General features: G+C 48.9%; 1 protein-coding gene across 1 annotated transcript in view; it reads right to left on the bottom strand.

Moving 5' to 3' along the window:
- Positions 1 to 320: 320 nt before the first annotated feature.
- ABCA13 (ATP binding cassette subfamily A member 13) overlaps positions 321 to 23854 on the bottom strand; it is a 394379-nt gene continuing 370845 nt past the window's right edge. Inside the window, exons 60-62 of the mRNA XM_047096975.1 lie at positions 3368 to 3473; positions 1756 to 1893; positions 321 to 452 (exon numbers count right to left, since the gene is read on the bottom strand). Of these exons, the coding sequence (XP_046952931.1) occupies positions 357 to 452; positions 1756 to 1893; positions 3368 to 3473 (340 nt within the window). The 3' untranslated portion in view covers positions 321 to 356. The remainder of the gene's footprint in view (positions 453 to 1755; positions 1894 to 3367; positions 3474 to 23854) is intronic.

The raw sequence follows: 23854 nt of genomic DNA, 5'->3' as shown, positions 1-23854 counted from the left end.
CAGTCGGTTAAGCGTCCGACTTCAGCCAGGTCACGATCTCGCGGTCCGTGAGTTCGAGCCCCGCGTCAGGCTCTGGGCTGATGGCTCAGAGCCTGGAGCCTGTTTCCGATTCTGTGTCTCCCTCTCTCTCTGCCCCTCCCCCGTTCATGCTCTGTCTCTCTCTGTCCCCCAAAAAAATAAATAAACGTTGAAAAAAAAATTAAAAAAAAAAAAAAAGGAAATGAGAAAGTACGGATTTGACCAGCAGGAGCCAGACTCCCAGCACCTCCGGGGCGCTCGGGCTCCTCTGATCCTCCAGGATGACTTGTTAACCAAAGGCAAGGTATTGTTCCTCTTAGAAACGTCTCCTTTCCTGCTTAGATAGGCAGGTGATCGGGCTGGTGACAGCCGGTGGATGGAGCCCGGGTACACGGTGAAGCTTTCTGTTGCTCGGTAACAAAATTAATAAATACCTGACGAAAGGATGAAAACCATCGTTAACGTGTGAGAACACTAGACCTTTTCTTCTCAACTATTAGACGAAGGGGCACCTTAAAGCACAGCCCCACTTGCCCCCAAACCACAAGCCACTCATCCACACCACCCGCCTAGAAACCACCATAAGCAGGTAAGTCCTTTGAGGACAATTATTAGATGGCCTGGAAATTCTGGATGCCTCAAGCGCGGCTTGAGAGAGAAGCTGTGATTTAATTCTACATGCTGGCACTCAGTAAAGCGAGCACTTTGCTTCCCAAAGTCCACTAAGGATCACTTACAGCAGAGTCCCCTTAGACGTTCGGGGCGGGGGGGCAAGCAAAACGAAGAAGGGAAGGTTAGCAGGGCACGATCTCCCCAGTGAACACCCACTCTGCTTGTCTACAAACCGGAGCCCTGCTAAATACGTACCTTTTTTTTTTTTAAGTTTATTTATTTATTTTGAGAGGAGAGACAGAGACAACACAAGTGGGGGAGGGGCAGAGAGAGAGGGAGAGAGAGGAACTCAGGCTGGCTCAGCACTGTCAGGGCACAGCCTGATGTGGGGCTCCAACCCAGCAAGCCGTGAGATCATGACCTGAGCTGAAGTTGGATGCTCAACCGACTGAGCACCCCCCCAGGGGCCCCCTAAATATGTACCTTAAGTGGACAGCTGACAAGAAACAAACCATCCTGTGTTGTAAAACCAGTGAGTAATTTAAAGAAAGAATGACCTCAAGAAGTAATCTGGCTACTTTTAAAATCAGCTGCAGGGGTAGGGGTGGGGGGTGCCTGGGTGGCTCAGTCGGTTAAGCATCTGACTTCGGCTCAGGTCACGATCTCAAGGTTTGTGGGTTCGAGTCCCGTATTGGGCTCTGTGCTGACAGCTCAGACCCTGGAGCCTGTTTTGGATTCTGTGTCTCCCTCTCTCCGCCCCTGCCCCACTCGTGCTCTGTCGTCTTTCTCTCTCAAAAATAAATAAATGTTGGGGCGCCTGGGTGGCTCAGTCGGTTAAGCGTCCGACTTCAGCTCAGGTCACCATCTCGCGGTCCGTGAGTTCGAGCCCCGCATCGGGCTCTGGGCTGATGGCTCAGAGCCTGGAGCCTGCTTCCGATTCTGTGTCCCCTTCTCTCTCTACCCCTCCCCCGTTCATGCTCTGTCTCTCTCTGTCTCAAAAATAAATAAACATTAAAAAAATTTTTTTTAAATAAATAAATGTTGAAAAAAAATAATTAAAATCAGCTGAGGAGGCCTCAAGCAGGTACCAAAATGCAACCCGCCGATGCGTTCAAGATACAATACCTGTTCCAAAGTGGTTTGGTTGATGGAGTAACGTTGGATACTCAGGAAGGTCTTATTGCCTTCCAGAACCCTGAACAGGTCGGCCAAGCACTCCCACTGCTTTGGCACGTGGTATTCCAGCAGGTTAAGGCGCTGCCCCTAAAAGCCAAAAGCAAACCGTAAACCGTGTCACATGACTGGCTGCCGTCACACAAAGTCGATCACAGGATACTTAACTGCTAAGTAAATGATGTTTTTTTTTTTAAACCACACACCCAAATACCAGCTGGGGTGTGGATCTGTTCTGGGTCCCCAGTGCGTGCGTACCGACGACTGATTCTGAGGCAGAGCAAGTGGGTGGTCCCCCTCAAGGCCAAGTCGCCGATCTGCCCCTTATATGCTCCCCCAACATGCCACAAGGGGGGGGGGAAGAGCGCTCCAGGGGTGAGGGGGTACGGAGCACTAGCTGAGAAGGAGGACGTAACTGTCGAGTAAGGAGATGCACGGAGGACCTGAACTTGGCTGGGACGTGAGGAGAGATCCCTGTGGCCCTCACCATTAGCTGGCGGAGCAGCTCTTGGTGGGAAAGCAAACCTTCCGACCCCTGTCGGCACACGTGCAGAGCAGGGTAACAGCACGTGTGTCCTCGGGCTATTTGGGGCTGTTCATGAGCACGAACCACCGGCCTTGCACAGCATGCTTATCGATGGATTTCACTCGGTGGCTCTTGTGGAAATAGACGGGTGACAGCTATTTTACAGACCAGAACCTATTAGAATTTATGACAAACGAGGACCACACAGCTATCCAAGGTATTCTACATACACGTTGCTTCTAAAATGCTACTGTGCGTAGGAATCACCAGGTCACGTCCTCAGATGCCGATCTGGATTTGGTTGGTTGGGGCTTGGGATTCTGCAGATCCTACCAGCTCCCAGGTGACAAAGACACTGCTGGTTCAGGGATCGCTTGGCATCACGTTAGCGGAGGATTATGATCCACGCACCGTGCACCCCTCGTGAAAATAGTGCTGAAACCACCAAGCCTCTAAACCCCGCAGCAAATGCCTGGAAGAAATTCCTTTCTGCAATCTTTCCTTCCTGGACGAAACATGACTGGGCCCACGGTTAACGGGCCTACGAAACCACAGTTCACTCTGGGAGACCCAACAAAGTGGCCGGACGGGCTCATTATCCTTCACAGTGATCAAGCAACATGCGCTCGCCCTTTGCTATTTTCAGTGGGGAAAGGAGGAGCCTATGTTTTGTAATGAGGCTAAGACAACAGGTGAGGACTTGTAAAGGCATGGAATTAAAACAGGGAACAAGGTAAATGTGCTTATAAGATTACTTTTTTAAAAAATTTTTTTAATGTTTATTTATTTTTGAGAGAGAGAGAGAGATAGAGTGAGAGCAGGGGAGGGGCAGAGAGAGAGGGAGACACAGAACCCAAAATAGGCTCCAGGCTCTGAGCTGTCAGCACAGAGCCCAACATGGGGCTTGAACACATGAACAGTGAGATCATGACCTGAGCTGAAGTTGGACGCCCAAATGACTGAGCCACCCAGACGTCCCTTCTCAGATTTCTGTATGAAAAAAGAAGACAAAGAAGTCATATAGAATATCAGCACTACCTTAAACTGGATCCCTGGAAAATGGAGCTTCAAGCAGTCAGAAACCACACTGTGTGGACTGGTTTCCTTACAGAGCCAAATCTTGACTGTATAGCCATCACCGAACCTGAAAGTTAAACGAAATTAAAATACGGTTACAGCTCTTTGGACGTAAGATGGGCAACTTCCAAGTCCATTTCTGCAGGGCTCCAGAAAAGAAAGTCAGTATGCCAAATCAGTGGGAGATTTTGGATCTTCAAATATACAATACTCAGAAGTTAATTATAACTCAGTGATGCCGTTTTCTGTACTCCACTGACACAGACACAGATTGATCTTTAAAAACAAAACCAGGAAGCCCTGGAATCAATGCTTATTCAGTAAAAGAGGGAAGCTGAACGCAGACTGAAAGCAGAGTGCCGAGCTCGAGATATCGGAGCCAGGACGAAGACCAGTCCTGATATACACTGCTGCCCCAGGTCCGCGGTGATTAAGTGTGGGGGCGGAAGGCGACAGGGAGCACCCAAGCAGTCAGCGGGGCGATCGCTTCTTCATCCCATAAAACAACCCTCCCAAGCATCCCCTGACCCAGCAGGTGCGGTCACCACAGGATGTTGCTGCCTGGGAGGTCTGGGTCCCAATGCCGCGGAGCTGTGGCCAGGCGACCACACGTGTGGTGACAGCCACACCGCAGAGCGATCTCCGAGGGTCACCTCCAGGAACTTATGGGGCTTCCAAAAATAGGTCTGTGATTCCACCACCCTAATCCCAGGCGCCCGGCGTGGTGCTGGGCACATAACAGCATCTCAGTAAAGATCCACGAATACACCATGAGGACAGCAGATCTGTTGATTTTGTTCACAAACAGATCAATCCCAAGTACCCAGAACTAATAACGATGAGTTGAATGAATGAACGGATGAATGAATGAATGAATGAATGGACCAAATGGCATGCCCAGACCTTTACAAGCACCTTCATTTACTTAAATGCAACACAAAATTTAAGTAAATTTGTCGTAAGTGAGGTTGACCCCAAGAAGCTTACGGTCAAATCATTTTTCAGGTGCATCCGTCTGGTGTACAAGGAGCCCCAAGATAATGTGACTCTGCTCAGGGACACGGAGCACCCGAGATCCTAATCCGGGTTCTGATTTCCTGCTCCTGCCCTGACTTCAAATTTCCCCCGAGATGTGAGCCTGGCCCCAACCTCCCCGCCCATCCAGGGCTGATGGTCTGGAGTCCACCCGCTCATGGCTGAGAGACCGTAGAGGACTGATGAAACAGAAATGAAAGCAGGCAGAGAAACACCACTGGCCCGTCTCCTGAGCTGCCCCAGAGCCTTCGTGAAGGCCCGCGCTGGGTCAGTGCCGGAGTGTGAGTCCTGGCTGCTCCCATGCTCGGGAGCAGGGCTCACCTGCCGTGTGGCCCGCTCACCCGGCTCCTCCAACCCGCCTTCATCACAGCCTCCCAAGTGGGGGTGTGTTTCCACGTCTCACGTGGGGAATCGTGTCCACGCAGGAAGTCATGTCTTGGGGGCACGGCGGAGGACAGGTGTGCTTCTGGTCTGCTCGTCGTTCTGAGTCTGACGGTGTGTGTGCCATTGACGCTGAGCCCCGGTGGCCGGCCGGGTTAGAACACATCCCCTCCCTCCACATCCCAGACGTGGGACCCGGGCATCACATCTTCACGTCGGGGAAAGGGTAACACCACCAGCTGCCTGTTAACGGTGTCAGGGGACTGAATGATTTTCTCGGAAACCACCCGGGACCGCGTCTGGCACTGAGCGAGTTAAGTAAATACATACCCAGTGAAATTTAGTTTCTGCCAAGGACGGGACCCAAATGGAAGAACACTGGCTTTGGCATCAAGGACCTCACGTGTATTCGGGAAACACAGATGAACCCATTAGAACACGGATCGGAAGCACGTAGGACATAAAGCACAAAGGTGGGAGGGGACAGTGCGCACAGATGACATCACTCCTCCAGGTACGTGGGGATCCACGCACCATCAGCGGAAACCGCATCTCTGCGGTCACGTTTTGCTAGCGCATTTGGAAAAACCCATGCTAAATTCTCACTATAAACATACACGTTGATATTCAAAAATCTTTCAGATGAGGTTTCCTTTGAACTAAGTCACTTCCAACTTTACTCCAGACAATCCGAATTACAACACTCTTTACGGAAAAACAACAACAACAACAACAACAAAAACGCTTCACAAGAAAACGTTCCTGAAAGAGGCTGGCAAGGGTCTGAGGATCTCTCTGGGGTAGTCAACAAGACTTCTGGGCAGAAGATTATAGAATTCATTTATGATGCAAGAATCTAATTTATGTCAGCTTTACTTTCTCATTTCTGCCTATAACCTACACGTTTATGCCAATGAGCCAAACTCAGAAGGGATTTGTTTGATTCGGGCGCTTTCTAGTCTAAAGGCTTTCAGAGCAGCACCCGTCCTTCGTTTACCTATCCCGTCATTGGTCTAACACGCCTGAACGACCCACCGGGTCCACATCAGGGAAACGTACTCCGTGTGCTCTTCCAACCTCCGTGTGCACGGAACAGGACAGGGGGCATTTCCTCTCTGTAAAATGTGGAATTGGGAGGCCCAAAGAGGTCTGGCAGCTTTTTCTGGCAGAGATGGGACACTCTAGCCGTCTTACTCCAAAACTGTGTCTCTTCGTCATAGCTGCCCTTTTTGTTTCAACCAGTTCATTCTGGTTCAGAAAACACTCCAATCACCGCCCATGCCAATCAGGATGGTCGCAAGGAGGGTAGATCCAAGGTATTTGCACGAAGAGAGCCTCTGACTAATAAATCAGTAGCAGCACGTGGTGGGCAACCCCAGCAACCGTCCCAGGGGGGACGTGGTCTTGGCAAAGAGCCTCCACAGGCTTCTGAGTTTACAGGGAAGATTGGGTTGCTGACACAGCTTCACAATAAAGAGCAGTTGGACCCGCGTCACATCTCTCTCCAGGAAGATCCCTCTCTACAGCCAGGGTGTCACTTTCCTAAACGACAGCCTGCAGACCCAGCTTTCAGAGCCTGGACCAAAGCTGCCACGGGGAACGGCCAGCAGAAGGGCCTGTGCCAGCCTCAAGGCCGAGGTCTCCCATTCAAAGCCAAACTCAGTCCACCGGATTCTCTGTGATGTGACGGGTGCCTTCCTCTGTGACCCACACCAGCTCACCCTTCCTTCGAGCACTGAACGCGGGTATTCACTGCTCAGAGCGCGAGACCTGCTCGGGGCGTGGGGGCTTTGTGGGGAAGGCCCTGCTGAGCTGTCGGGGAACCGGGACGCCCTCCCCTTGTGCCCCCAGGTACGCGGAGCCTCCTTCTAGCACCTTGGCTGTCACGGGAGAGCTGCTGGAAGCCAGGAATCTTCTTCCCGGGAGCACAGGTCCTACTGATGAGATAATGATGCAGTCTGATGCAGTCACAACCACATTCCCTTCTTCACTGAATAGCAAAATGTTCCACGTGGTTCTAGAACTTTTTCCTTCTTCTTGGAATAACTGAGGGGCATCACTAGAAAGCAGGACGCAAGAGCCACATCTGCAGGAGGGATGAACAGGTGGGCTCATCTCCGGATGACAGTGTTTCGCCCGACAAGCAGGCAACGCAGCTTGTCGTGTGTACGGGGCGGGGCGGGGGGGGGGGAGTGAGGTCACATTGTAAGACCTGCTCACTCGTCTGGCCTCCTGCCCATCCCCCTCGTCTCTGAACCTCCTCCTTCACGTCACAGATGCTCCGGAATCAAGGTGGCTTTTGAAAATTTTTTTTTTTCAACGTTTATTTATTTTTGGGACAGAGAGAGACAGAGCATGAATGGGGGAGGGGCAGAGAGAGAGGGAGACACAGAATCGGAAACAGGCTCCAGGCTCTGAGCCATCAGCCCAGAGCCCGACACGGGGCTCGAACTCACGGACCACGAGATCGTGACCTGGCTGAAGTCGGACGCTTAACCGACTGCGCCACCCAGGCGCCCCCAAGGTGGCTTTTGAAAGCTGACAACGTTATGGGTGATTTTCTACATCTCTCGGTCTTAACAAACAGGCATCTCCTTCTTGTTTTCCTTTTCATTTCGGAAGAGAAAGTGGGAATACAAATGTGGCCATTAGCCACGCCGTTGAAATCCCGACACCACAATTTCCATTCTGAGTAACAGGAGACAACTTCCACTTGAGGCAGAAGGATCCAAAAAGGTTCTTCATTGTTGAAATGGGTCACTGATGGGATTTTCTGATTCTGAACAAAATCACAAAAGTTCCTAACCAGGTAATAATCCTCCTGCATGAAAGCAGAGGTCTAGGCGTGGCTGGGTGGTTCAGTTTGTTGAGCACCTGACTCTTGGTTTCGGCTCAGGTCATGAAACCGGGGTCATGAGTTCCAGCCCTGCGTGGGGCTCCGTGCTGAGAGCACAGAGCCTGCTTGGGATTCTCTCTCTCCTTCTCTCCCTCTCTCCCTCCCCCTCCCCAACTCGTACTCTCTCTCTCTCTCTCTTTCAAAATAAGTAAGTAAACTTTAAAAAAGAAAAGCAAAGGTCTGTAAGACAACTACAAAAATTATTTCAGGGAGCAGGCTGGGTCACTTTCCAAACAGCATTTTCTTTCTGTGTTTCCCAAAGCCACCGTAGCAATCAGAAAACACACAGAAGACAAAGAAGGAGGTCAGGCAGTCTTATCATTCATAGGACTCTGGGCACAGCCCCCCGTAAATTTCCAGAAGATAGCACAGACACTAAAAGGAAAATCCTATGAAGTGGCACGTGTTCTTAAAGAAAAAAAAAAAATCCAGCGCCTGATTACCTAAGAGAATGGCATTTCTGCGGGTCGGGTGCCCATCCATCCAGGGTGGTGTAAGAGCCAGAAGGGAAAGGGAAACGTAGCTGGCGCCGATGTTCTGCCACATCAGACATCATAATGTGGCCGACGCTGGGGATGTCGCTGCTGCGGGGGGCCACCAGGCTGGTCTCACGCCACAGGCGCCCGACAGGCAGTGGGAGCAAAGGCGGCCACGCTCGTCCTGGGTCTTCTCCATGAGGTCACCGACGTCATCGAGCCAACACCCCGTGGAGGCAGACGGGGCGGCTGACTCCCCGGCTTGATGAGCGTCGCCGGAGAGAAGCCCCGAGGACTTGGCGGGGGAGACGCGGACGAGGAAGACGACACCGCCACTCACACGACGAGCCTTCACAGCTAGACGCCGCCCAGCCACCCCCCCTGCAAACACCCCGGCTTCGTGGAGCATCTCAGCGGAGGGGAGCGTTCTTGCCGGCACAGAAGCAAACTCTTCTCTCCGCGTGGAGGTGATCTGGGGGTGATGGCCCTTTCGGAAGGTGCGATGAAAGCTCTTCTGCGTTCAGGTTCTACCGACTCTAGTCGGACCCCATGCAGCAGAGACTTTAAAGCAATTAATAGGAGGGGCGCCTGGGGGGCTCAGTCGGTGAAGTGTCCGACTCTTGATTTCGGCCTGGACCATGATCTTACAGTTCGTGAGTTCGAGCCCCATGCTGGGTTCGGCACTGACAGTGCAGAGCCTGCTTGGGATTCTGTCTCCCTCCTTGTCCCCCCACTGCTCGTTCCCTCTCTCCCTCTCTTCCTCCCCCCAACTCTCAAGATAAATAAATACACCTTAAAAAAACAACAAAAAGATAATAATAGAGTAATAAGAAAAATGAACGGTTCTCTTAGCAGACGGGAATTGCTTTTAGGTGCAGCCCCCCCTCCCCTTGTTGAGAAGACACTTCGATAAGGCAGATTAGAGCAAAAGTCTCTGGGCCTGAATGTGGCTGAGACGTTCCTGCTGGACCCCAGGTGGGCACGTGTGGGCAGCCCCGGGAGGCAAGAGAACAAGGAAAAGGGAATTCGGGCTGGGCCAGGTGGACGGAAAGCTCTGAGGCCACCTCGCTCCCACATCCACAGTCAACAGGGAAGCGCCTGAGGTCACATGTGCTTGAGAAAAATGTGCTGGGAGTTGTGAACAACGAGAGAGGCCACAGCTGGATTGACCCGGCTCCCAGCCCAGGCAGCTGGCGCTCAGGGGGGATCCCAAGTACCCCCTTGGTACCAGGGGGGACCCGTCAGGTCAGGTACACAGTCGACCTGATGCACCAGGAATTCACAGAACCCTCGCGGGCATCAAATCAGACCGGTCTTCCTACGAGTCCTGTGGGCAGGGAAGGCCCCAGTGACAGAGGGGTTGTCAAGACGAATCATCAAAACGGGGACCATTTTCCTAGTCTGACACCGGATCCCTCGAACCACAGATTACAAACCAGATGATCGGTAACGAAGCACATGTTAGCAGGGACCAGCTTTCTACAATACCAGGTTGTATTGTTGCCAGGTGTGTGTACAGAAAGCGACTCCCCAGTTTCTCCATAAACGACTTGCTGGACTGATTTCCTAGAGACGGTCTCATCAAAGGGCTGGTACATGCCCTTCCTGAATGTCACCGAGTCATTCAGATGTGCTTTTACAACTAGACACACGTACAATAGTGGGAGGTGAACAGGTGCTCGTAAAGCCTCAGAAACAATGAGCCTGAGCGCCCCGTTTCTTAACATATTTTACTTATTTGGGGGGAGAGCCCAAGTGGGGGAGGGGCAGAGAGCGAGGGAGACACAGAATCTGAAGCGGGCTCCAAGCTCCGAGCCGTTGGCACAGAGTCCGACGTGGGGCTTGAACTCACGAGCGGCGAGATCATGACCTGAGCCGAAGTCGGACGCTCCACTGACGGAGCCACCCAGGCGACCCTCAGCGCCCCATTTTAAGGTCACAGTCATGTTGGGGGGTAGGTATGAAACCAGCATCAAGTGGGCGTAAACGGACGTTTTTGAAAAAGGGTGGCCAGACTTCTGGCATGATGCTGTAAGTGCTCCATGGACCCATTTCCCAGCAAAAATGCTGAGAATTATCAACAGCAACTACTTACAAGGTCTGGAAATGGTCTTTAGGGCAGATGGAAGTGAAAGAACACGAATTCAGAAAGTCCAGGGAGGGGCACCTGGGTGGCTGAGTCAGTTAGGCACCTCACTCTTGCTTTTGGCTCAGGTCATGATCTCCCAGTTCATGAGTTCGAGCCCCATATCGGGCTCTGTGCTGACAAGGCAGAGCCTGCTTGGGATTCTCTCTCTCTCTCTCTCTCTCTCTCTCTCTCTCCGTCTCTCTCCCCCCTTCCCCCACTCATGCTCTGTCTCTCTCTTTCTCCGCCCCTACCCCCCACTCATGCTCTGTCTCTCTCTCTCTCTCTCAAAATAAATAAACATTAAAAAAAATTGTTTAAGTCTAGGGAAACTAAGAAGAGTGAGACCCTGTGGCATCTGACCTGAGCCCTGTTCTCTGAGAGCTGCTCCCAGCCCAGCAGGACAGAACCCGTACTCCAGACAATGCTATCAGAGCACACGGGCCTCCTCCTGGCTCCCGGCCGTGGCCCCACCTCCCTGGCAGGACCAGAGTGCCACCGTGCCCCATCCTACCCCCACCCTGGTACCTACTGCGGAGGCTGAGTTCTGGAAAATTCGACAAGACGTGGGGGCTTCCCTCTTCCACCCAGCACTCACTCATGGCATGAGGCTCTCCACTGGGTGGACGGAGAGAAAGGAAAGCTCGCCCCTTGCTCTGACTCACGCCCCAGGTGGTCCCACACCGGCAGGCGCACACCGAAGAGGACCCAAGGCCAACGCCCACCCTGCGGTGTGGGGCACTCAGCTCCTGAACAAGGTGTCGCTCCGACAGATGCCTACCGCTGTCCTCATACCCAATTCCACAGCCACGGCTTGGAGACTCTGCCTTGGAAGAGAAGCAGGCCATGAGGCAGGTGATTCCCAGTCTCTCCCCAAAGGGTCTGACCCTATTTGCGGCAGAGCGTGGAGAAGTTCAAGCCCAAGGCCCTCATGAGGGTCAGCAGAGGTTGCTGTAAGAGGCGAGGGGGACGTGGGGGCGTGCGCTGCACACACAGGCCAACTGGCTGGTGTGCGGGACGGAACCGAGGAAAGAGCACACTGGAAGGAGCCTCCAGCGGTCAGAGCAAAGCTCAAACACTGGCCGTGGGAAGCGTCCGTTCAAAGAAGCCCAAATTCGACTGGATTACGCTGTGGAGCATTTTACGTCCCAGGACACTGTTGACATCAGTAGCAATCAGTGATGCTAACAGCTGGGCGTGGTCAAGGAGTGAGGCACAAGGCTCTGGGCAAAGCACCATCACCCTCTGGGGTGACTGTGGGCACACCCTGGGCTGCCCCCTGAGAAGCCTCATCAGACGACTCACACGGTGATGGGGGCAGAAACGGGCTTCGCTAAAACTAACCAAATAATCACTAAACACAGAAACAAGCAGAAAACCGTAAGAAGCCCAAGGCGGAAGCCAATGCCCAGAACTGCTGCAACGTATCATCAAAATGCCCAGTTTCCAATAAAAAATTATGACACATAGACAGAAACAGGAAAGTATGACCCATACGCCAAAAAAATAAATAAAACCAAACCAAACCAAAACAAAACGTTAAGCAACAGAAAGTGTTTCTGAAAGCAGCCAGATGGTGGATTCACAAAGACTTCCAAGTGGTGATTGTAGATACGCTGCAAGAACATAAAGAAACTGTGATTAAAGAAGCAGAAGAAGGTAGGAGAGCATCGCATCGAATACAGCAAATACAGACGGTCAGGGAAGAGACAGACACTCATGGAGACGCATGTGGGAACGCCAGGGCTGAGTAATACGGATGAAATAAAAACGCACTCCAGAGGCTCCGGAGTTTGACTCTGCAAAAGGAAGGATTCATAAGCTGGAAGGCAGATTGATAGAAGTTATGTAATCAAAACACAGACAGAAATGAATGAAGGAGAATGAGCAGAGCCTCAGGTGAGTGTGGGACCCCGTGAACGAGATGAACAGGGGACTCCTCACCAGAAGTAACGGAGAACAGAACCCACTGAAATGTTACCATTTAATTACATTTAAACACTTAAAGTGCTCAAAAAAAAAAAAAAAACAAAAACCCATAAAAACTGCCAGCCAAGAATCCTATGTCCACAAATGTTATCTTTCAAAATGAAGGCAAAATGAAAACATTTCCAGATAAAAACTGGGAGAATTTAACTGGATTCTCAATCCAAGAAATACTGAACTAAGAACTTACTTTAGCCTCAAAGTGGGTTCCAGACAGTCATTTAAATCCATGTGAAAAGGTGACTATATAATTACAACAGACAGGAAAAACGCATATCCTCTCTCCTTTCTTCCCTTAACTGATTTTAAAAGCAATTATATAAACAATATGTAGTTGTGTTATTGGGCCTATCACATAAAAATGCAGTCAACATGCCAGCAACAGCCCAAAGGAAATGAGAGGAAGCAAAGCTGTGTCCACCTATGAAAGGCACTTCAGGTGACAACTTCGATCCACAGGAAAAGGGTAAGGGAACAAGGAATGTTATGTAAGGAAGGGAATATAACAAAAGCTATAAATATATACTTGCTCTCCTTTGTGACAGCTTCTTTAGAAGACTGAAATATGTAAAAAATGATATGCAGTGATAATTACAGCCACCTGTTTTTGGTGGTAACACTGATAAATGTTATGTGCGTAACGATGATAACACAGAGGCAGGAATGTGATATGGGACATTTCTGTGTTTCACTGGAGCTAAGTTAGCTTCAACCTGAAGCTAATTCTGGTGAGTTAGTATGTATATGGTAAGCCCCAGAGCATCCGCGAAGGCTATAACAAAAATATATAGGTATAGTGGAAAAATCACCACAAAATTAATATGCTGTGTTAGAAGATGTTAGAAAACAGGGGCACCTTGGTGGCTCAGTCAGTTGAGCATCCAACATCGGCTAGGGTCATGATCATGTTCTGTGAGTCTGAGTCCTGCGTTGGGCTCTCTGTTGTCAGCACAGACCCTCTGTCCCCCTCACTCCCTGCCCCTCCCCCACTTGCATTCTGTCTCTCGAAAATAAACATTTAAAATAATAATAATAATGTTGGGTAGAACAGCCTGGAAAAAGATGAACAAGGAAATAGCAAACTTTAACAACCCACTATAAACCAACAATACCTAAAAGCCATCTGTAGCGCTCCCTACCAAACAGAACAATATATATTATTCTCAAGTACACATAGAACCTTCTCCAGGACAGACCATATAGAAGGCCATAAAGCAAACTTCACTAAACTTAAAAGGACAGGGGCGCCTGGGTGGCTCCAGTCAGTTGAGCGTCCAACTTTGGCTCAGGTCATGATCTCACAGTTAACGAGTACAAGCCTCGCATTGGGCTCTGTACTGATGGCTCAGGGCCTGGAGCCTGCTTTGGATTCTGTATCTCCCTCTCAGTCTGTCCCTCCCCCGCTCATGCTCTGTCTCTCTCTGTCTCAAAAATAAACATTAAAAAAAAACTTAAAAGGACAGAAATAATGACACGTACATTCTCTGATAATGAGGATATGAAATTAGAAATACATTACAGAAAGGCTTTGGAAAATTAACAAAAAAATTAAACAAAATCCCCTAAATAATCAATAAGCCAAAGAATAAATCACAGGAAAAATTAGAAAATGCGTTGCGATAAAAGGAAATGAAAGCTCAAAGTACCAAATGTGTGGGGTGCAGTTAAAGCAACACTTAGAGAAAAATGTACAGTTTCAAATAACTATATTAAAAAATTAAGACAGATCAGAAAACAATAAACTAATCTACTATCTAAGACACCAGAAGGGCAAACTAAACTTAAGAAGAAGGAAGGAAACAATTAAGATCAGAGTGGAATTTAATGAGCTAGAGAAAAGGAAAGGAACAGAGAAAAATCAATGCAACAAAAAAGCTAGTCCTTTGAAATAATCAGCAAAACTGACAAACCTTTAGTTAAATTAATCAAGTAAAAAAGACTCCTAATTTCTAGAATCAGAAAGATGAGGCATTACTACCAACCTTAAAAAACAGAAAGGATTATAGAATAATACTATGAACGATTGTATTCCAATATATTATATACATCAGGTGAAATGGACACATTCCTAGAAAGACAAAACCTACCAAAACTGACTCAGGAATACAAAAACTATATCAATAGACCTATAGTAAGTAAAGAGATCAAATTCAGATGCATCATTTAAAAATTACTGGTAAAGAAAATGCCAGACCCAGATGGCTTCACTAGTGAATTCTAACAAAGATTGAAAGAAAAACTAATATCGAATATTTAAAAATCCTTTAAAAACTAGAAAGGAAGGAACACTTGTGAGCAACAACAACAACAATAAAAGCTATAGACAACTGTCTACGATGAACATGGACACAAAAATGCTCCACAAAACACTAACGAATTAAATATGGCAACGTAGAGAATGAAGAACCACGAGCAAGTGAGATCTATCCCGGGGCTGCAAGATTGGCTTCACATCTGAAAATCAGCTAATGTGACACATAACATGATTATCTGAATTGTTACAGAGAAAGCATTTGACAAAATCCAACATTTTTTTATGATACAAACATTCAACAAATACCAATAGGAATTGAAGAAAAGTTTCTCAATTGATAAAGGGTGCTAAGGAAAACCCACAACAAGCATGATACTTAACGATGAAAACCTGGGGCATTCCTCCTAGGTGAATGTGTACAGTCTCACATCTATTCAACATTGTACTAGACCAAGAAAAGGAAATAAAAAGCATCCATATTGGAAACGAAGAGTAAAACTGTATTTATAAATGGCATGATGTGTATATAGAAGTATCTAAGGAATTCACTGAATACTATTAGAAATAATCAGTAAGTTCAGCATGATTCCAAGACACAAGTTCAACGCACAAAAAATAAATCGTATTTCTACACACTTGCAATGAACAATCCAAAACATGAAATTAAGAAAACAACTACATTTACAGTAACATCAAAATAGTTACTTAGGATTATATTTAACAAAATAAGTGTAAAACCTAGGATTTGTGACTAGAAAACATTGTTAAAAGATAATTAAAGAAGATTTAAGTAAATAAACATATCAGGTTCACGGACAGGAAGACTTGACCTTGTTAACGTGGCAATACTCCTCAAATTGATCTACAGATTCAGCACAATCCTTCTTAGAATCCCTGCTGACTTCTTTGTAGAAATTACAAGCTGATTCCAACATTCATAGGGACCTGGACCATGCAACGGACCTAGACCAGCCAAACACTCTTGAAAAGGAGGAACAAAATTGGAGGGCTAACACTTCCCGATTTCAAAACTTACTACGAAGCAACAGTAATCAACACAGTGTGGTATCAGGATCAACATATACATCAACGAAATAGAATTGAGAGTCCAGAAATAAACCTGTAGGTCTGTGGTCAATTGATTTTTTGACAATGTTGCCCAAACCATTCAATGGAAAGAGTAATCTTTCCACAAACGGTGCTGGCAGAACTGGATAGTGCACCCAAAAGAAAGAATATGGAACTCTACCTCCCACACAGTTATAAAAAATTTAACTCAAAATTGTGAATAAAATAAAAGGGCATGCATGTTGATAGCAGCATTATCTCCAACAGCCAAATTATGGAGGCAGTGCAAGTGTCCAACGACTGACGAACGGATAAAGATGGGGTATGTATGTATATGTACATAATGGAGTATTACTCAGCCATAAAAAAGAATGAAATGTTGCCATCTGCAACAACACGGATAGATCTAAGGAGCATTATGCTATGCAACATAGACCAGGCAAAGAAAATATCGTATGATTTCACTCGTGTGTGGAATTAAAAAAACAAAACAGAATAAATGAACAAAATGCCAAAAGAATCGAGAGACAACCCAAAAACCAGACTCTTAGCTATAGTTAACAAAGTAATCATTACCAGAGGGGAGGTGAGCTGAAGGGTGGGGGAAATACATGACGGGGGTTAAGAGCACAATTCTCTTGATGGACACTAAGGTATGGAACCGCTGACTCAAGACCTGGAAATAATATAGCACTGTATGTTAACTACACTGGCACTTTTTAAAAATGGATCAAATACCTAAGTGGAAATGTTCAAAACTCTTAGAATCATACAAGGTGTAAATTTTCATGGTCTCTGATGTCACAGCAGATACTTAGGACACCAAAAGCATGAAAAACAAAAGAAAAGGTAAATTGGGCTTTATTCAAATTAAAAACATCTGTGCCTCAAAGGATGTTATCAAGAAAGGACATGGCAAACCGTATATCGGAAAATATAATAATATTCGCACATCCAACACCTGATAAGGGATTTGTATTTAGGATACAGAACTCCCCCGAGTCGATAATAAAAAGACAAGCCATATTTTGAAATGGGCAAAGGATGTGAATAGACATTTCTTCACAGAAGATACACGAATGCCCCATCAGCACATGGAAATAGGTTCGAAATCAGGAGTCATCAGGGAAGCAGAGATCAAAATCACCACGAGATTCTACTTACTTCACACTCATTGGGACGGGAAATAAAAAGTAACGGCGAAGCCGTTGGGGAAACTGGAACCCTCGTTCACTGACAAGAATGTAAAATGGTGCAGCCAGTTTGTAAAATAGCGTGATGGTTCCTTAAAAGGCGAGGCACAGAGTCAATATATGACCCAGCAGCTTTGCTCCAAGGTACGTATCCCCCCAAATAAAAAGTTGTGTCCCACAAAAACTCTGTTTACAGCAACATTATGCCTAACAGACCAAAGGCGGCGCCAACCCATCACCGATGGATGCAACTGATGGCACAGCCCATCAACAATGGACAAAGCACACACATCATTTGTCCACACGAGGGCACAGAGGAGCCCTGATAACATGGAAGAACCATAAAATCGTCCGGCAAGTGAACGCTGCCAGTCACGAAAGACCACACGCTATACAATTCCATTTATGCATCAATACCGGGCAAATTTACAGAGACAGAACACAGTCTGGCGGGGGCTTAGAGGTGGTTGCACAGAAGGGGGACAGGTAAAGGCACAGGGCTTTTCCCTGAGATGATGAAAATGTTCCGAAATGAACCGTGGAGATGGTGGCACGTATCCGTGCCACACCTTAAATGGGTGGGTTGTAGCACAGGTGAAGGAAACCCTAATGAAGCTGTCAAGAGCCAAGAGGCGGGCCACCGTCTAAAACATCAGTCACAAAATTCCCGGAGGTGGTGGTAGGTTAGATATCCTCTCCCCTCCCCACGTGCACACCTGGCCACGTAACTCGCCACGGTCCTCCACGCGGGGGTAGTGGGTACGACTACCTTCCTCCCTTTTTCTTTACCAAGTGACTTGGTTTGGCTAAAGGGACGGTGGCAGGTGTGACAAGACCTGACGTATGAATCACACTTGTATGGTTTGGCCTTTCCGTTCTTGCGCCCCACCCCTCGGACGTGGATCCCAGAAGGAAGGTGACACGCAGCGGAGCAGAGTCCCCCCAGCCCGGGCCACCTGGAAGCCCGCCTCCAGACAGACGCCTGCAGACACGGGAGGATGACGGAGAACCCGAGAAGCCACCGTGGTTTGTGAAGTTCGTTTTGCTCCATTTGTAAAAATGTCTTACAGATGCACAGGGCTCATCGCATTTGTAAAACACCTCTACGCTGTGAAACCAAGAGTGTTGAGGATTCAAGAATTTTCTTTGAATATAGACACACGCACACACACCCCACTACACAGACACATACAACATACACACCACTAGGCAGAGGCACACACACACACACACACACACCACACAAATACAAACACCCACATGCATACATACATAGACACTACACAAACACGCATATCTATAAACACACATACAGGTGCCCATAGCACACACACAAATTTTAGGCTAACTGAACTCAGTAAATAAACCCTCTCTCAAATCCCAATCTGGAATCATTTAAACCTGAAATACAGTTCTTTTTTAAAACTTAAACAAAAACAAAACCAAAGAAAAATACCAAAAAAATCCCAGCTCACCTTTCCTTGCCCCCAGCCTCTGGCAGCCACCAGTTTATTTTCTGTATCCATAACCTGTCCTCCTTCTCCCTCCCTTTTCTTTTTCTTTTTCTTTTCTTTTCTCTTTTCTTTCTTTCCTTTCCTTTCCTTTCCTTTTTTCTTTTTTCTCCTTTCTTTCTCCTTTCCTTTCCCTTTCTTTCTTTCTTCCTCTTATTTCTTTTCTTTCTCTCTTTCATTCAAGATTCCGTGTATTAGTGAGATCATACAGTTTTTATCTTTCTCTTACTTATTTTACTTATGGTCCACCCATGTTGTCACAAATGATAAGATTTCACTCTTTTTCATGGCTGAGTACTATTCCAGTGTGTGTGCGTGTGTGTGTGTGTGTGTGCGAGCGCGCGTGCACATGTGCATGTGTGTGTGTGTTTGAGAGAGAGAGAGAGAGAGAGAGAGAGAGAGAGAACCACATCTTCCTCAGCATCCGCTCCTCTGCCAGTGGCCACGTAGGTTTCCACGTGTTGGCGGCTGTGAACAGGGCTGCAGTCGGCATGGGCGGAGGTACCTTCAAGTTGACAATTTCGTTTCCTTTGGGCGAATACCTGGTAGTGAGATAGCTGGGCCGCAGGGAGGGTCTACTGCCAGCTTTTCGAGGACCCTCCACCCTGTCGTCCGGAGCGGCCACACCAGTCTGCGTTCGCACCAACCGTGCACGAGGCCTCCCCTTCCTCGGCCTCCTCGCCGGCACCTGTCGTCTCCTGTTAATGTCAGCCACTCTGACAGGTGTGGGGTGGTGTCTCATCATGGCTTGCATTTCCCCGACGATGAGTGTTTTGAGCATCTTCTCGTGTGTCTGTCAGCCATCTGGATGTCTTTTTCGGAGAAATATTCTGAAACACGGTTCAGACCTACCAGAAGTCCATTCCCTGGCTGGGCTGAGCTCCGTGCGCCACGGGGGTATTTGCAATCAGAGTTCACCATCCCCTGGGTACCACCGACTCTCCGAATGGCACATCGCTGCTGTCCGGCTGGCACGTTACTGGCTGGCAGGCCAGAGAGGCTGCGCGAGGCATCCAGCCGTCCAGACGCGAGGGGGACGGGAACTCACCGCCAAGGCCGCAGAGGCAATTAGGCCTGAATCACACGCCTGGTGGATCTTGCTAATGGAGATGGGGAGTAAAGATAGAGCCCTGGGTCTAAAGGCAGCCAACCAACGGGTGAAGCAGGACGTTTTGAGAGAGAGCAGGCTTCACCCGGCCTGGAGATAGATGGGATCTGAAGGAAAGTCTTTATCAAAAGGCCCGATTACTGTCTTCAGGTCCAGTGGTTCATGACGCTGGGCAGAACCTGAGAGCCGCCGCCACAGATTCCTCTGATTTCTCTCCTGAGCCCCAGGGCAGCGAGCTGGACGGACACATCCTTCAGCACAGGCCCGCCGGGTGCCAGGGGCTTCACTCGTTCACTCGTTCTCTGTTCAACAATTACCTGGAGCGGGCGTCACGTACCAGGCTCTGGCCCCACTACTAGGCACCCAGAGACAAACAAAAAGAAAAGTCCAGTCTCAGGAGAGCTTCCAGTCCACTGGGAAGAGGTTAAAAACAATCAGGTAGACAAATAAACATCATGTTTAATAGGTCAGAGGGTGCATAAGTCTGTTTAGATTCATGCGTGCGTGACAGAAACTCCAAAGCTGCAGGGACATCAAGTTTAAAGTCTGACAGCGGCCAGCTCAGGGTGGATAAGGCATCCGTCTGGCTCATTTGGTCTCTCTGCTCTGTTCACAGGTCTGTCGCTGAGGCCGCCTCGTGGTCCGAGATGGCTGCTTCGTCTCTAACCATCACATTTGCATTCAGAGGGAAGAGAGGAAGGGGCACAAAAAACGATGTCACTCCCCGCCCCCACCACACACACACAAATCCACACCCTTAAAGCTGCAGACCCTTCTCCTGCTGTATCTCTTTGGTCACCTGCAGCAGTCCTCAGAGCTGGGAAATGCATTATTATTTCCAAGGAAATGGCCATGTAGCCAGCTAACATCTTATGCTTCTGTGAATGGGCAGACTAGATCCTGGAGACCTCCCCGAAGAGGTGAGGACGGCTCTAAAACACAGAGGGAAAAGGGGCGCCTGGGTGGCTCAGTCGGTTGGGTGTCCGACTTCGGCTCAGGTCATGATCTCACAGTCTGTGGGTTCAAGCCCCACATCGGGCTCTGTGCTGACAGCTCGGAGCCTGGAGCCTGCTTCGGATTCTGTCTCTCTCTCTCTCTCTCTCTCTCTCTCTCTCTGGCCCTCCCCTGCTTGCGTTCTGTCTCTCTGTCTCTCAAAAATGAATAAACGTTAAATTTTTTTTTTTAAACCCGGAGGGAATGAGCGACACATTGATCTCGGCAGAAGAGGAGGAAGCAGCCGTCGAGTGGGAACACGACTGGGGTCTTCCTCTGCCTTTTACCAAAGGACTATAAACTATGCATTACTGTCCCCGTGTAAGGGGGGCAACCGACTTTCAGAGGTGTTAAATACCTTTCTCGAAGTCCCGGGGTGCTGTCACCGGCCTGGCTCCGCACCTCTTCTGTGTCATCCCAGCACACCCACGCCGGCTCGCCCAGGCAGGTGAGGTGAGCCGACACGGCACCAGCGGGGCTCAAGACCACACTCTGAAACTGGCTCCTTCCAGCAGGAACTGTGTGCTGGGCCAAACACTGCACTTGTGGGTCTGAGATTCCCTCCAGTGGTGGTGGGGACGTCACAAGGAAGAAATGGGGGCGATACGCAGAGAGCACACAGCAAGTGACCCATCCTGGGTAAGGGGCACACAGACCCCACACCGTAGATGAGAGCCTGGGCCGTTTATCAACACGATCAGCACCGAGGGGCTCTGCTCTCCTGCTTTCCTGCTTCCCACCGTGGTGGAGAGTGGCAGGCGGAACCCCGGGGGCCCTTGTGCATGACGAACACCTGCCCAGCCGGCTACCGGCCCCCAGACGACCAGCACACCCTTTTCAGCCCCCGGCCCTCCCCGAGGTCTCCATTTCTCTAAGGACATCCCCACCCCCATCCCTGATCATCCTCCAGGGCTAATGATCGCGACGGCTCCCCCTCTCCCAGAAGAGTCGGTGGCAAAGTCCTGCCTTTGTTCTCGGCCATGCCACCTATACCACACGTCCCGTCACCAGCCGCCCACAGCTCATTTCCATCCCTTTTGTTTAGAAAACAAAAACAGCCCCAAAGAGCCCACTTGGGTTCCCGTCTCTTGTTCTTTTCCTTTGTCGTCTCATTTTTTTAAGTTTATTTATTTTTGAGAGAGAGTGTGAGCAGGGGAGGAGCAGGGGAGCAAGGAGAAGGAGGGAGGGAAGAAGGAGGGAAGAACAGAGAGAGAGAGAGAGAGAGAGAGAGAGAGAATCCCAAGCAGGTTCCAAGCTGTCAGTACAGAGCCCAACTCGGGGCTCAATCTCACAAACCAAGAGATCATGACCTGAGCCGCAATCAAGAGTCGGACGCTTAATGGACTGACCAACCCAGGCGCCCCTGTTGCCTCATTCTTTCACCCTGGAATTAAAACTTCCCCAAAGATGGTGTCCATACGTATGGCCCACTTTTTGACCTGCACCCCATTGTACCCTGTATCAGAGTCAGGCTGTTCCAAACATGACCCGCATCATCTCTCTCCATCCCTCCTCTGTCGGCAGGAAGGCGCTCACCGTCGAGTAGCTGCTGGGGGGCGACCTGGGAGGGATGCCTCCTCTGCCACGAAACGGACATTCCATCTCCTCCTCACTCCCGCCTGGAAACCTTCCCGTGGCACCTACACAACTTTTGATTTGCGAGTGTTTAGCACGTCTGGCAGGGGTCGTGACTGTTCACCAACGGATTTCAAAACCCTGTCGCTACAGAAACACCCTCTAGCATTTGATTACTCACACCGAGCTGCACCCCAAGCGGCCTCTTCACTAGTCTTAGGACAATTTCCACATCGTGCTGCATCTACACTTACGTGTGTGTCAGTCTGACCTAGAGCAAGCTCACTGACCGAGGGACCACGCCTCTGCCGTCTCCCGTAAGACATGCATGCGGCCAGCGTGCGTGAACGAGGAGTCAGGATGTGACCTTGAGTGTCCCCAAAAACACTTCCAATTCCCACCTTCGCTGTCTGTGTGTTCTTAACGGAACATATTAGAAAGTGAAAGCAGAGTGTCCCCATTGGGAAAGTGACCGCCCTGGGCGACATCGGCTTGTGATCTGAATTTCCCAGACCAGACGCATCCAACCGAAACGTCCAGCACGAGAACAACTAGGGGCTCGGAAGCTCTTTCCAGGAAGGGCGTCAGAGCATCCGAAGTCCCCCCAGCAGCAGCGTCAGAGGAGCATGGATCATGTTCACGTAACGCGATGCCGGGAAGGCAAGCAGAGTGACGAATGACACGAAGCAGCCTGGGAGCGCGCGCTGAGCAGGCGAAAGCCAGAAGACAGCTTCTTTCTCTTCAAAGAGCCATTACTGGCAAAGACAGCTAATTCAGTGGTGAGTAGAAGCGGATGAATTATGTGATGCTTTGAAACAAAGCAAAATGCAGAACAGAATTCAGCAGCCGCACATCATGGCAGAAAGCCTCGTATGGGCTCGCATACAGGCCTCCTTCCCCATTTGTGAAAGTGACATAAACCCATCGAATTACCTACTTCATTTTGAAATGAGCCAGTCTATTATTTGGTGATGTCATCTTAATCTAAGCTTTGACATTCAGGCGATGTTTCCAAGAACTATTAAATCAGAGTTGCCACGCTGAAGCATAGGGTGTCAGATAAGGTGATGTGTTAATTTTCAGCTACCCAAGGAGTTGTAGTGGGAGAGCTCAAACATCACTCTACTGTTTTCCATTTCTTTGAGGAATATCTTTGAGGGCGCCTGGGTGGCTCAGTCAGTTAAGCATCCAGCTTTGGTTTCAACTAGGGTCCATGATCTCACGGTTTGTGAGATTGAACCCCGAGTCGGGCTCTCTCCTGACAGCCCATAGCCTGCTTGGGATTCTCTCTGCCCCTCCCCTGTTTGTGCTCTCTCTCTCTCTCTCTCTCTCTCCCCCTCTCTCAATATAAATAACACTTTTAAAAAAAATCTAGAGACAAATCCTCCAGAGTACTCTATATCCTGAATAAAATGACTATATAACATATTGACGAGAGCAGCCTTCAGAGTTTATCCCATTATTATTTCTGATTCCTAACGCTTTCATGTTGGACAACTCAAGAAAATAAAAGTTCTCATAATCTTAAGGATTTTCTTCATTTCTAGAGTTTTGCTTTTGCTTTGTTTTCAATGCATGAATAGCCCCATCCTTCCTCCCCGCCAAGAAATTGGTCCGGCGTTCTTCAAACTATCACCTCTGTGCTTCAGAAGCATGATTTGTTTTCCCTCCCCGGGAAGGACCGCTCTGACACTCAGACTTAAACTCTCTGCTGTAGCTGCTCCCAGGGCAGGGGAAAGCAAACAGGTGCAACACGCAGGCCTTACGGGTTCCCTGCAGGTGGGTCATGAACATGCCCACAGCCTGTTGGCTCTCAGGATGTGCTCCAGTTCTGCCATGGAGAGAAC

The sequence above is a fragment of the Lynx rufus genome, unplaced genomic scaffold (genome assembly GCF_022079265.1).
Source record: "Lynx rufus isolate CCGP_SWC_20201006 ecotype Redwood Valley unplaced genomic scaffold, mLynRuf1.p SCAF_4, whole genome shotgun sequence".
Lineage (NCBI taxonomy): Eukaryota > Metazoa > Chordata > Mammalia > Carnivora > Felidae > Lynx > Lynx rufus.
Note: the sequence above shows the minus strand (reverse complement) of the source record. Positions and strands in the feature narration are given on the sequence as shown.